We start from the raw sequence: 14,970 nt of genomic DNA, 5'->3' as shown, positions 1-14,970 counted from the left end.
AAGTGAATAAAAAATTTGATGGGCATGGAAAGAGAGTGTACTGACAAGTCTTGGGGGGAAAGGGGTGTGGGGGTGCAGGAAGAGACTGGACAAAAATCGTACACCTATGGATGAGGACAGTGGGAGGGGTAAGGGCAGAGGGTGGGGTGGGAACTGGGTGGAGGAGAGTTATGGGGAGGAAAAAAGAGGAACAACTGTAATAATCTGAACAATAAAGATTTAATTAAAAAAATAAAATAAAATAAGAAAGGATGAAAAACAGAGCAGTGATTACAAAACAAAAAATGACTATGTAGCTATGGAAAATCCTATTAAAGAAAACAGACTTCTTCTGTAATCTTGTGGAAGAATGGAAATTAAATAAAGGAAGTAAGTAAATACATCCCATGGTTCAACGGAGGGCCTCTGTGCATGGACACACACTGGGCACAGACAAAACCACTCAGCTAAGCCCCAAACACTAAAATAACTGCACAGTGCAAACACTGGCATGCTCAAACCAGACAATGCCAACTTCTCTGTCCCTATGAAGGCCATTTTTACATAAGCACCCATTGTGCTGTCTGGCTACTGCTACAAGTATAGGTTGGGAGAGATGATTCTAAACTTTCTGTCACTAGTAAACATGTTTGTTTAGTTATTTTTCAAATTAACACTACTTATAATATTTACACAATTCTTTGAGATAGAGAAACCCAAAGTTTGGAATCTTTAATTTAGAACGATGGGCTTTAACTGCATTCCTGAGGATATGATGAGTAAGTGGTAAGACTAGTAATTTCCTTGTCTTGGGTAGTGATGCCTGACTCGGTTTGGATGGAGCGGGGGAGGACCCGGTGTAGCCCTGAAGGACTTGGAGGGCTCCCTAAGACCCTCTGACCATCTACTATTGAGGTACCTCAGAGCTTCCAGGCCCCTGCTAGGGAAGGCTGACTCCCCACCCAGCCCCTGGCCCTCTAGGGTTGGCACTCTGTTCCTGAGCACTTCCTGGTACCCAGGGGCCTGCTCTATCTGGGCTGAACCGTGGGTGATGTGCACCTACCACCCAATGCCTGGCACCTGCTCCCTGAGCTCAGCCCTCATGCTGTTCAATGGCTGATGACTGAGGCTGCTGAATAATGGGCCACCTTCAGAACCAGGCCTCAGGGCTCTGAGATAACTGGGGCAGTTTCTGTGCCAGTCCTCAACTCCCTCCTCCTCCCACCTGCCTGGTGCTACCTGAGTCATGACCCTCAGGTGGCCGACTCATGCTGCAGGATACTCTCAGCCTCAACCTCCACTTCCAGGAAGTTCCACTGGCCTGTTTTGTGGAAATTTCCTATTGTGCTGTCTCTGAATGACCCCCCCGCCCTTCCTGCCCTTTCCTGGGCATCCTGAGACAATAACCAGGGCCAGATTCCATGAATGGGACCCATCTCTAAGGAGCTTATCAAGTTATGAGGTAAATTATAATCCTTAGAATCATGGAGTATTAAATCTGGAAGGGACCCCCTATATAGAAGTGAACACCTGGTTCCAGGAAATTCATATGACTTTACTCAAGGTCACCCAGCTAGTTAGGGGATGGAGAGTTGACACCACCATTCAACTGCCTCATTCTTATAGAATTCTTATAGAATTGCTTTCTATGAGTATGAATTAACAAAGTTACTGAAGCTGTTGAAGATCTGGAATTCAAAATGAATTGGGTCCTATAGAACAACAGTGTGGGAAACTTTTGAGGTTTGGCTTCTGATTATTCCTAACTCATTTGGAAGGTCATTTACTCTTCCCTTTGACACACAAGAAACAGATATGACACACAACACTGTGGACACAATGTGGGTAAAGACTGCAATCTTCTGGCAGGATGGCACCCTGTACATTTCTAAGGCCTCTTGGTAAACAGAGGGCACAGCTGGGATGGCTGAAATCCATAGTCAACATCAACAAAAGCCCTTATGTGTCAAAGGTGTGTCTCCAAATAAATGGCAGATGGAGGGCCAGACCAGGTGGTGGTCCCCGTGGAAGGAGGTGGAAACAGTCTGACACCTTTTGTTCTTCATAATGAGAGAAAACTCACTAAGAAGAAGATATATGGAAATGAGAAGGGGGCAGAGGGAGAGGAGAGGGAGGCAGGGCAGACCAAGCAGTGGAAGGCGGGGTCGGGCCCTGCCACCACTGCTGCTCCCTGAGAAGCTCCAGGAGAGATGGCTAATCCCCAGCCTCCGTTTGCTCATTTGCAATTTGGAAATTACAACCCTTACCTCACAAGGGAGGGTTGTTATTAAGACTTGAAGGTACTCTGTCCATTAGAAAGAGGAGTAAAATGTTACTTGTTATTGATTAATGGTCAAAGTCCAACAGCTGGAGGTAGCAATGCCAGAGAAGGCTCGTGGCTATTTAGTTCTTACTGAATAATTAATAAACTCTCCATATTTAAATAGCAATATGGTGAATTCGGGTCCCAAGTGCCTTATTCACAAGTGAAGGACATTGAACCCTGGGGGCTTTTGAACAGTCTTAGCTTGTCCAATTCACCCATTTATTTCATTGTATAAAACTGGAAAAGCCCAAATGTCACTTTTTCTCTGGGCTAATAACTCAATGAGCAGAAAGATGTCCTCCCTTAAAATGAACATGAATTGATAGTTCACAAACAGACTCTGCCGCAATCTCCTTAACACTAGAAAGACCGAAATTTAGTATATACCTATATTGCCCAAAAGCAGTCAAAATGACTGCATTGTGAAAGAATAATATTGGAGCACTCTTCATTTATGTTCCTTAGCTTTTCCAGTAACTCACTTCTATTCGACATTTCTTTCATGAATTTAGGGTGCAAAAGAAATAAAATAAACAACTTATTAGATATAACACATATATATATACCGGAAATGAAGGAGGGGGAGGTAACTACAATTATTAATAAACGCATTTATATGTTGTATAAAAAGTCACAAAATTCTAAGAAATTCTGTCATTACATACATCATTGTTTTTCTAATTGAAATTAAAAAGCAGTCAAAATGACTTCCTTGGGCAATCTAGTGTTAATTGTGCCCAGTGGCAAGTGTTCATACAAGACTGAGAAGCATGTACTCAGACTGATACTGGATACATCCACCTGGGCTTGAAGGACAACCCCCAGCAGCGAGACTGGAAGCTTCCAGTGCTCACGGTCAGTAGGAATGGAAGTGCTCATGGAATTTGGATACCGGAAGCAGTTTGAGGGAAGTTAGTCTGGAAAAACGTGATTCTACACTGTGCAACCTCATCTGCAAGCTTGACACGACCTGGTGGAGACCTGCGCCTTTGTAGGCCCAGCTGGAACCTTGCAAGGAGCACTTAACATCAGGGGATCAGCACAGTTTTAAAGGCGGCTTATGATAATATAAGAAATTATGTTCACAAATACCCAAAGATGAACCCATGGGTCATCAAGTGTGAGACTGCAAGAGGCAGAGAAAAGCAGCTGACTGGTTCCCATTTGAGCAGGAGGTTGGCTGTTCTGTTGAAATCAAAGCTGGCACTGATGGTCATATGATTCTGAACAGTTAAAGGGGACTTGAGGGGACCACCCAGCAATTTGAGGTCAACCTTCAAAGAGACAGGCTTCCCTATACGGGTTCGAGCACTGACACATACCCCCACAGCAGCGTGGGGCTGACGACTGAGCTATTTTTAAAAGCCCCAATGGCGGACCATCATCACCTACTATGGAGTGACTCACACACCTTAACCTGGGTCCCTTGGGTGAAGTTCAAAATGTCTAACTAACTTCTCCACAGAAGGAACTGTCAGATGAACCAGAAAGCTGGGCTCTGCTTTGAAGATGAAACTAAATTCTGCAGAACTATAGTGAACCCTGGAAATCACTGGCCTCTCCTTTTCCTTCTCATTTTTAGTTGTTCCTTCCTCAAATGTTGACTCACTGTTTTGTTGAGCAAAGATCTCCAAGGGGGCAGGAACCTTTCCTATTCTGGGGCAATGTGTTCTAAAGGGGAGGTCTGCTCGTGAACTGGCCTCGATTTTTACTTTTGTACATTTACCCCATAAAACACTATCACCTCAGGTTTGTAAGAGTCTCATTTTTTTAATTTGGCTATTCGAATCATAGCTGAATACAACTCAATTATATTTTCTAAATGCGTTCCTGGGTCTTTCCCCAAGTAGCTCACTTTAAAGACTCATGAGACAAACCTTGACTGCATCTTAGATTGTGGACACTCTCCAGAGAGTGATGTCTACTGATACCATGCCATGTGCGATCTCTGAGGCTAGCCAAAAACCCACTCCAAAGGTTTGCTGTTTGTGAAACAGAGCTGTGAAAAAAATACATAAATAGAAAAAGCCAGGAAATCATTAAGTTTCAAGAGTTCTTTGGTCAAAGTGCCGTGTTTCATATTATTCAAATGCCATCTTCGTGACACCTCGAGTTTGATCTCCACAGAACTGGCAGGACAGTAACACACTTGTTTATTTTTGGATGCTCATGAATTCTGCCTCATTATGGTGTTCTATAAATAGACACACTCCATACCCTAACTCAGATCTGGCACCTCCGAGGCGACATCTGAATACCCTTTGCAGGCTTTCAAAATGTCAGTTCAATAAACCTCTAAACTTTTGTAGGTTTCTGTGGATAGAGAATTTTATAGAATAAACAATGGCAGATCAGTGCAGAAAGCAAGGACACTTATTGAGGAGCAACGAATGCCGTCCACGCTGGATTTCAGGTGAACGCTTTCCAGGCCAAGGAGTCAGACTGACTGGGGTTGGAATCTATATTTTACAACTTACAGACTACGAAGCCTTGGGCAAGTGGCTTCACCTCTCTGAGCGTTAGCTCCCTTTAGCAGGAGAAATGAAGATAGTGCCTGACAGTGCAGTTACTGACTGGATCAGACAAAATAACACATTCAATGCAGACCGCCATGCTTCTGAAACACGGCAGGTCCCCTCCAAGGGCTGACTTGCAAAAGGAAGACTAGATAAAGAGAAATAAAGATGAACGCACCAAAATCTAAGAGTATTTTTAAGAAATATAAATATGGCAAAAAGAAAAACTCAGGTGACTCCGTGGCCATTTAAGCAACAACAAGTTCACAAATGGCCAAACAACTGCAGATGGTGTAAAGAGGATGGCACCGCAGGCCACCGGGCCGAGCTCTCCTTCTTACCCGCCCGGGACTGTTTCCGGCCCCCTGCACAGCTCGGCGCTGCCTCCGGAGCACACTGGCACTGAGAAGCTTGGGCTGGATCAGCTGTACTTTAAACATGTTTCTTTATAAGAACGAACAAGCCAGCACTATTCTCAGGAAGAAAAAAGGAAGACAAGCTTTTTTCCTAGAAGTAAACTCAGCAAGTTGACTGCTCCTTGCCCCCATCTGCACCGGCCTTCATTATTCCTAGTGTCTTCATTATTCCATCGCAGCATTTTGTGCCTCTCTAGACCCAGGCCACACTGCCCCATGCAGAGGGCGGCAAATGCTCAAGGGTGGCAAAAAGTACTACGTGCTGGGCACTCCCAGTGAGCTCTCAGCTCTATTTCTTTTTTAAAATGTTTTTATTGATTTCGGAGAGAAAAAGGGAGAGGGAGAGAGACATATATAAACATTGATGAGAGAGAAACATCGACTGGCTGCCTACAGGGGACTGAACCTTGACCAGGAATTGAACTGACAGCCTCCTGGTGCCCAGGACGATGCCCAACCAACTGAGCCACACCGGCTGGGCTCAGCTTTTTATTTCTTTATATGACCGAATACAGCTGTATCTAGAGTCACTAGGCTCTCAAAAATGGCAGGTAAATTAAATATCCCATGTGCATTTAAAAGTATTTCGAAAAAAATCTTGAAATCTGCAAAGACTATGACCTGATTTACCAGCCTTGATTAGAAAATAATGTTGGGTATCATGTACCCTGACGGTTAAGTCCAGCTGTATCCACTGGAGAAGAGAAATACCGCATGCCAACAGGTCACTAACACCTGTGACGTGCTCTTCTTCACTCCATTTTAGAGATTAGAAAACAGTTTGGAGAGGTTAAGCCATTTGCCCAAGGTTAGAGAGCTAGGAGCCAGAATTCAAACAGGGCACCAATCTCAAGGGTCTCTTCTAACCTCTGACAAGTGCATTCCCTAAGTCTCCTGGGATGGGGCACCCCCTTTCTCTCAGAGAGCGGGAAGAGTCCCCTGCCTGAGGCTGGCGCGGGGACTGTGCTGCTCACCTTGGCCAGCCTCGCTCGCTTGATGAGGTCGTTGAGCTTGCGCACCGCTGCCTTCTGGGGGAGGCTCTGAATATCCCTGAAGAGGTCCTGGGCCTCGGCTTCGAAGAGCCGGCGGTTGTCAGTGTTCTGCAGGGGCTGCGCCCAGAAGGAGCCGATGTAGACACGCAGCACCTCGGGCGTGTTGATGACTTTGCCCAGGGACCACATGAGGGCCCCGTAGACACGCATCAGCTGCTGCGTGTCCACTTGGTCGGCCTTGTTCAGCACCACGCGGATCTTGTCGTCCTGGCCCCGGAAGGCCTTGATGGCCTCGGAGAACTCGTCTGAGATGTCCAGTTTGTGAGCGTCAAAGAGCAAGATGATCCTGTCGACCCGCTCAGCGAACCACTGCAGGACCTGGCAGAAGTCATACCCTAGGTGGAGAGAGGAGCACGTCAGTACAGCCACTGCTGTGTGTGGGAGACACATGTAACGAGAGTCTGGGAATTACTGGTTTTCCAGCAGTGCCAGGGAGAGGACCCGTCTCCACGCTGGAGGCAGTGGAAGCCTGGACCTGAAAATCACTTCAAATAGGGCCCCTGGATTGAGTGCATCTCATTAATGTTGGTGTCCCCAGGAGCCCTTCTGTGGGAAGAAATAGGGATTAGAAAGGGGCGCACAGTCACATCGGGCATTCCTTACTTCCACATCTGAGGTTTCATTGAGTCCTCACAAGTCTCTTATTTCATCTAGCACAGTCCTTGGATCAATGGAAAAATTGATCAGTGGCTCTATAAAACCACAGGCCATGGGTCAAAAGCTCCTACTTCTCTCAGCGTCTCACTTTTCTGAAAGTACCAGAGATGGAGAAAGAAAACCTGTTGGCCACCTGGAGACCCACGGGGTGCCCAGTAAGCACAACAAGAGAGGAATTGCCTTTTCTTGACCCAAGTTTTTAAGAGTGTTAAGGAGGTCAAAGGTTGAGCTGGCTGAAATTGTGACCAATATTTATCATTTAGACTATTTATATCTTAAGGATGTTGTAAATATTTAAAAAAAATTGTCTCACAGCCATTCTATGAAATGGTCTCTTGCCAATTTCTTTTTTTAAAGTGGCTAGGCCCACCACAAGTTCTGTTTAGTTTGCTTTGGCCACGTACCAATACACTTCAAATCATGCAGTTAAATCAACACTCCTCTCAGCCTGTGGTCAAGACTTTCAGGATTTCCCCAGGGAACAGGGTCCCGCAAAAAAAGCTAATTAGAGGAGGTTTATTTTTAATCTCATCTGATTAGCTTCAGAATCAGAGTCAGTGCAGCCATTCAGAGCCCGATGGCACCTTTCTTAACTCCTACTTTAGTGCTTGTGTCTCTTGTTTTAGATTTTGAAAACTTCCAAACGCATACCAGTCTAGAGAATCATAACATAAGTCTAGATTATTTATACAACAAAATACCATACAGCACTGAGGATGAGCTAGATTTTTACTTGTCAACACAGGCCAAGCTCCAAAAAACTGGTGAGTAAAAACAAAAAAATCAGTTTCAAGAGGATATGTACAGTTTAATAACATTCAGGTAAAATGCAAAAACAAAACAAAGCAATACTCAATTGCCTATGGATGCATACTGCAGCAGAAATATAAAAATGTTCACATCCATTGGGATACTGGGAGTGAGGAATGTAAGATGATGAGAAAGTGTCTAGAGGGCAATGATCTATTAGGCAGAAATAAAGGGACTCCATGCACTAAAGTTCCCATGACATTTGAAGAGCAGGCGTAAGGGGAGTCGTTGAATGAACAAACGGATCCAGACACATTTTTAATATAAACCCCAAATGTTCAGCAATGCTGAAGCCGCCTGCACACCCGTCCCTAAGCCCTTGACTCAACCTCCTCCCGGAGGAAACTGCTGCCCGAAGGCGGCATTTATTGTCACCACCCGTCTGTGTGCTCTGGGTCAGGAGGTTCACTTCTCTATTCTGCCTCACTCCTGATTCCCTGGGGACGACGAGGACAAAGGTAGTCTTCAGAATGTGGGCCCAAGCTTACTGTCATTGCTGTCAGCAGCTAGTGTAGAACAGAGGAAAATAAAAAACCCAGTGAACGGGTCCACAGCAGCATGTAAAGACTCAGAGTCAAGTTTTCACTCTGAGTTCTTTCCCTGTGAGGTCAGAACAAACTGTCTCCCGAGATAAGAGTAAGTGGTTTTGTCACTGGGGACTGGCTTGTGGGCCAGAGAGCCCCAGGTCCTGGTGGTGGGTCAGCAGAAGAATGAGGCGCTGTTCCCAGGAGCCGAAGGGAAGACTTGGCCCCGCCCACCGGAAGAACCTGCCTGTGAACGCGCTTTTCCAGTAGTGATGACTGGCCTCTCTCTGACCCAAACACTCTCTCCCTTGGTCTCCTCTGTGACCAAAATCAGGTAACGGGAGGTTCAGAAACAGGTCAAAGAAGATCTGTGTTGGGTGCACAATGTGCATTTTTCTGAACACCCTTTCAGTTAGCGTTGGGAGGTCTTTATGGGCCAAGGCAGCGGCAGGTGTGGCGGACAGGCCCTTCCCTCGTAGCAGGTAGGGCACAGGTGGTCTAGAATCAGACCATCACCGCCTCCCACCACAGCGATTTACTGAATCCTGAGGGAATGATGCCGACACAGGGAGAAGGGAGAATGAGACCTCATTTATAGTGGTGGTGGCTTCCTAAGCTAGTTTTTGAGCCTCGTTCTCCAATTAATTCTGTGAACAACCTGATCTTTTAGAAAAATGCATTTCCTGCTTAAGTTAGCCAGAATCAGTGCTACCAAGGGCCGTGACTGGTAAATAATCCACCCCCCACCCTCCCACCGCACCATTTGACTTCTGCCTGCTTCTTACAATCAGTACCGAAGGACACATGCCACTCCCATAACTGTCACCACAGGTGCACACGCAAGGTCAGCCAAGCAGACAGCGTCTCTTCCTCTGAGGGCCCCCTGGCTTGCGGGGTTGGCCCTCATAGCACCACATGTGTTTAAGCTTTAACTTAAATTTGGGTTCCTAATAGTTACTTTTGATGTTTTTAAAAAAACACTTTATTCCAATGCTTTGGTACAATAAAAAGTTACAGGGCACTGAAGTGCCAGATGTAAGTTTATTATAAGTGAACCATTACTCATCTCTGGAGAAATGGCTGCATGTACATATTCTCTTGTTTTAGAATAACAATGAGAGCTTAACAAGGTTTGAGTAGTACAGGTAAATAGGTGGGTGTTTGTCACTGAGCAGGTGCAAAAGGATCATTTGTCAGACATCAGGCATCACAATCAAAGGTGAAGAAATCAGTGTTTCAGAAGAAAACAGAGTTATCAAAGCTGAGAAAGGCTGGTTTACTCAACCCCTCACCCCAGTTTTTATTTATTATTTATTGGCATTAAGCGCATTCACGTGGTTGTGCAACCACCACTACCCCCCCCCCCCCCGCCGAATTCTCATCTTCTTCCCGAACTGGAACTCTGTGCAGCACTGTCTTTCTGTGACTGGCTTACTTCACTTTAACACAATGTCCTCAAGGTGCAACTATGTTGTAGCATGTGTCAGAATTTCCTTCCAACTATTTAAGGCTGAATAGTTTTGCTCAATTCTTCTGTCTTCATGATATAAGATGGGCAACGAATACCTATCTACCAAAAAGTTCTGGCTGATTCTTAAGAAATGATTTAATTTATGATGTTTAATCTGCCTGAATAAAGGCAGAAGGAAAACAGTGACCTAGAGACCACTGATTCTCAAACGTGGCCTTGCATTAGAATCAAGTAAGAGGCCTGCTAAAACTTAGACTCCCAGCCCCTCCCCGGAAACACAGAATCCAAATCCATGTGTTTGAGTTCGATGCCTGGTACAGTTTGAGAACCACTGCCTTAGACTGAATACTAAGGCGTGGATTGCAGATATGTCTATGTTATAGTTGGTCAGCAAAACAAAACACATTTAAAGTAGTTTCTTTTTATTATAAAAAGTTACCAATAGATGGTTAGATGGTGCATCATGGAACTGAGGAAACACAGACTTTGAATCTGTTTATTTGAAGATGGATTTAAAAATTCATGAAAGCTCCACTATCACTGCTCAATGCTGGGCTTTGGCCCTGGCAAGCCCTTCCCCTCTGGTTTAGGACCTATAAATCTAGCCTAAATCTTCCTCATTCTTCAAAGCACGTGGGTGAGCCTTAATTAAGTTATATGCTACTTAACTTCTTTAAACCCCCATTTTCTCATCTGTAAAATCAGGTTAGTGAGTGATTTCATGAGAAAATGCCTTTAGTGTGCTCAATATAGTGTTGAGATGTGGTAACCTTTCAATCAGTATGAGCTACTATTATTGCTTCTGCTCCCTCTCCGGCTGCAGGTGGACTCAACTCCCTCTTTTGAGCTCCCAAAGCCCTTTGCTACGCTCCTATCACAGCCCCTTACAGTGTGTTATCATTGGATGGATGGATGGGGCTCTCTTAGTAGACCATAAATCTTTAACTGCAGGCACATGTCTTCCTCATGGTTGCACAAAACAGTGGTTCTCAGTGTGGGCTTTGGACTCAGGCTGCCTGGGACCTAATCCTGGCTCCATTACTCACTAGTTCTGGGACGTGGGCAAGTTACTTAACCTCTCTGTGCCTCCTTTCCTCATCGGGAAAATGGAGCTAATAATAGTATCCACATACCTCATGGGGCTGTGGAGTTAACATATGTGGAAGCATTTAGAATCATCTTGGCACCTAGAAAGCTCTCCAAAATGTTATCTACTAGTTATTTATAAAATATTTGTGTCCAGTGCCTGGTCCACAGTGGGAGGTGCAATAAGTATTTGTTGAAGGATGTCTAGCTTGGCAAAGTATAGTCTGCAACCATGGAGAGAAACAAAATTAATTAGCGTAAAGGTGACAATGCAATGAAGCATGAGCCAAGCAAGGGGACTGGTGCTCAGAAAATAGAGTAGAAGACACTGTCTGTGCAGAGAGCCGCTCATACTTTATAAATAGAGCTCGTGGGCTCACAACGGCCCAGTGGCCTTTCTTTTTCTTGCTTGTGAAACAGAAGGAGTTTTACAAGTTGGTTTTAAAGACCCCAGGTTACACCTAAAATAAATCCATGATTCTAACGCAGATACTTCCTGACATAAGAAAATCCAGTGTATAAGCACACTGGCTGGGAAAATGCAGGGCGTACACTGAAATGCAGGACGTACACTGTACTCAGTAAGGGGAGAATAGTGAATTTTCCCAAGATTCTGTTACAGGAGGTGGCCAGGTCCCATTTAACATGAAGTAGGTCTGTGACAGGCCTACCACTTAGAAGCAGGTTGAAAACCAGTGGTCCTCAGACGGAACGTGGCCCCCGCTGCTGCTCTGTTTGGCCTACACAGGGTCGGCATTTTGAGTTGACTGTCTTTGGTGCAGACATGCACTGTCCACCTGGTGCCCACTTGAGTGAATACACCACGGCTCCGACTCAGCCTCAGAGACCAAGCTGTGCCCTCTGAGAAGCCACCCCAGCTCTCTTGGGCTTTCGCAGGGTCTCACAGCACCCAGAGAACTGTACTGTGTTAGTTCTCAGGCGTCTCCCTGGCTGGGCCTGGAACATCTGAGGGCAGGGCCCCTTCTTACTTGCTCTCTCAGCATCTAACAGTGCTCACCAAGAGCGGGTCTCAGCAGATGCTTGAGGACTGAATGTTTCCTGTGGAAGTGCATTAAACATTGACTGATTTGGCTTGCAACAATGTTTTGGCACACATCTCTCCAGAAATTGGAAATACATCTTGGAATTTAACAAAACATGTTAGATACAAAAGTAAAGAATGGATTAATAAATAATTACCAAGTGCCTAGGATGTGGCTGAAGCTGTTGCTGAGGGACAAACAGCCATAAAACTGAGACTGCTAGCTTTCCCCATAATAGCCCCCAATGGAAACAATCCAAATGTCCCTGAACAGGTGAACAGATAAACTGCGGTACGTCTACACAGTGGAATTAAAGCGATAAGCTGACACATACAACAACTGGGTGGATCTCAGAAACATCATGCTGAGTGAGAGAAGCCAGACACTGAAGAGGACACACTGTGTGAGTCCATTTAATCTAAATCCCGGAACAGGCAGAGCTAAGCTACAGTGACCGAGAACAGATCAGCAGTTGCCTGTGGCTGAGGGTGGGGCTGGGACTGACTGCCAAGTGGCATGAACAAAGAGGAACTTCTCAGGGTGACAGAAAGTTCTATTTCTAGATGATGATGTTGGTAGCACGGGTACGCAAGTCTGTCAAAACTTGAATACAATTAAAATAAGTGCATTATTATATTCTGTACTTCAATAAAATTGACTTAAAAAGTGAAAAATAAAGAAGAAATAAAGAGGAAAAGAAAGAAAGAAAGAAAGAAAGAAAGAAAGAAAGAAAGAAAGAAAGAAAGAAAGAAAGAAAGAAAGAGAAGGGAAAAAAGGAAGACCTGAGAGCTGCTAAACTGGTTTAACGATATACATCTCCCGAGCTGACGGATCTGGAAGGTGAAATCTGTTCATCCAGGGGCCACGCAGCTAATCGGGCTGATATGCAGGTGGATTTAGCTAAAGCAGGAGCCCTACGCTTTAGCTGAAATCAGTCTTTAATCAAAGAAATTAATGTTAAAATTTGGCTAATCCATTAGAATTTTGAGAGTCGTGTAATTTCACGTGATCTGCCTTCTGGCCATGGTGTGAAAAGAGCCTCTTTTGGTGATGGATTAGAGACAAGAAAGCTCTGTGTCTGTGTGTGTGTGTACACATGTGAGCATGCATGAAGGTGTTATGTATGTATGTATGTATGTATGTATCAGTGTGTGGGAGTATGTGTGTGTGCAGGAATCAACATCATAATAGAACTGTCTCCATGCTCAATATATTTTAAAAATTTATTCATTCAATTACAGACATTTCAGTTCTATAAGACCTTCCAGTGGAACTTTTATTAGCCTGGGACAAAACAGAGATGTAATCAGTCCAATGTTTAAAAATATAATTTCTATCTTTGCAAAAAGAACCAAAGCTCTATAGCTCTGGGAGCTGGGAAACAGTATTTGTCCTGCGGAAGATCCCGGCTTGGCATTACTGCCTCCATGTTCTGGGAACTAAGGGAGGGGGCAGGAAGGAAAGGGCCCCTTCCACCCAATCAGGGGCTTCCGTCACAGCCCCATGGAAACTGGTCTTCATCCCAGCCACAGGGACCCACCAGGAAATGGCATCTGAGGTTAGAACAGTAGCCCCCGGCTCAGGTAAATATAGGGTGGGGGCCCTAAGGAGGCAAACTTGGCAGAATAGTTTTAATAGAACAGAAAAAAAAAGCTTCAATTTGTTCCCAGAGCCAAGTTTCTAATTACACAAGTTTTAAACAAGACTTGTGTCAATAAAAGGATGCAAGATAATGAAGGACAGCAGGACTGAGGCCAGGTTCTCCCTCCCATGCCCCCAGCTCCATTCTTGGGGTGGCCAGGCCACTGGCCAAGCTGGACCCGGCCCAAGGCTCTGCTCAGACTGCTCCTCTTTGATAGGCTCTGGCTGCCCCTCTGGAGCTGGCAGCTAACACTCCATGGTGGGCATTCATACCCCTCCCCCAACACTGACTGTGTAGATTTGTTTGTGTAACACCAGCCTCTCTCCCCAAGGCCCCACGTGTCATGTCTATCTTTGTGCCCCTCTAGCACCTAGTCGATTGTCCAGCACAGCCTGTCCCTGTCCTGCAGGCACCGAAAGGGTGCTGGAGGTGCCCCTTAATGCCTTTCTCATCCCTGCTTCCTTCTCTCTAGTGCAGCCGTCATATATTCCCACCCCTTCTTAGGGCTCAGAATCCCCAAAACTGTGAGGGTCCTGATTACTTCTAGAACCTGTTAACAGAACAAGTTCTCCATCACTAGCCCCAACCTCACCCCTCTAGTCTTTTCTCATAGCCTCTTACTAAACCCAAACTACACTGGGCTCTTTGCTGTTCCCCAAAAGCATCCTGTACTTTCCTGCTTCTACACCGTTGCCCAGACTTTTCCTCTGCCTGGAATGCCCTCACCTCTGCTCCATCTTCTATATACATATTCTTTTGTTGTTGTTAATCCTCACTTGAGGATATTTTTTCCATTGATTTTGAGAGAGAATGGAAGCAAGAGAGGGAGGGGGAGGAGAGAGAGAGAGAGAAACATCAATGTGAGAGAGACACTTCAATTGGTTGTCTCCCGCATATGCCCGAACTGAGGCCGGACATACAAATCCAGGAAGCTCAGAGAGTCTCAAACAAGATAAACCGAAGGAGACCCACACAAAGACAGATCATAATTAAAATGGCAAAAGTTAGACAAAGAGAGAATCTTTTGTTGTTGTTAATCCTCACTTGAGGATATTTTTTCCATTGATTTTGAGAGAGAATGGAAGCAAGAGAGGGAGGGGGAGGAGAGAGAGAGAGAGAAACATCAATGTGAGAGAGACACTTCAATTGGTTGTCTCCCGCATATGCCCGAACTGAGGCCGGGAATCGAACCTATTACCCTTTGGTTCATGGACAGATGCTCTAACCACTGAGAAACACTGGCTAGGACCAATATACTTGTTCTTTAAAAAAATACTTATTGTTGAGAGCATTACAGATGTCCCCCCCATTTTCTCCCCCACCGTTCCCCTCCACCCAGTTCCTGCCCCTCCTCAGGCCTTCACTACCCTATTGTTTATGTCCATGGGAAATGCATATAAGCATATAAGCTCTTCGACTAATCTCTTCCTACACCTCCCCCCCACCCC

General features: G+C 45.2%; 1 protein-coding gene across 1 annotated transcript in view; it reads right to left on the bottom strand.

The window, feature by feature from the left end:
• The window catches only part of EHD4 (EH domain containing 4), a gene marked incomplete at its 5' end in the record, with an annotated part of 75,019 nt that overhangs the window by 19,766 nt on the left and 40,283 nt on the right, over nt 1-14,970 (bottom strand). The window contains one exon of the mRNA XM_006778064.2: nt 6,212-6,624. Coding sequence (XP_006778127.2) covers nt 6,212-6,624 — 413 coding nt within the window. The remainder of the gene's footprint in view (nt 1-6,211; nt 6,625-14,970) is intronic.

The sequence above is a fragment of the Myotis davidii genome, unplaced genomic scaffold (genome assembly GCF_000327345.1).
Source record: "Myotis davidii unplaced genomic scaffold, ASM32734v1 scaffold46, whole genome shotgun sequence".
NCBI classification, from domain to species: Eukaryota; Metazoa; Chordata; class Mammalia; order Chiroptera; family Vespertilionidae; genus Myotis; species Myotis davidii.
This window is presented reverse-complemented; position numbering and strand designations above follow the sequence as displayed.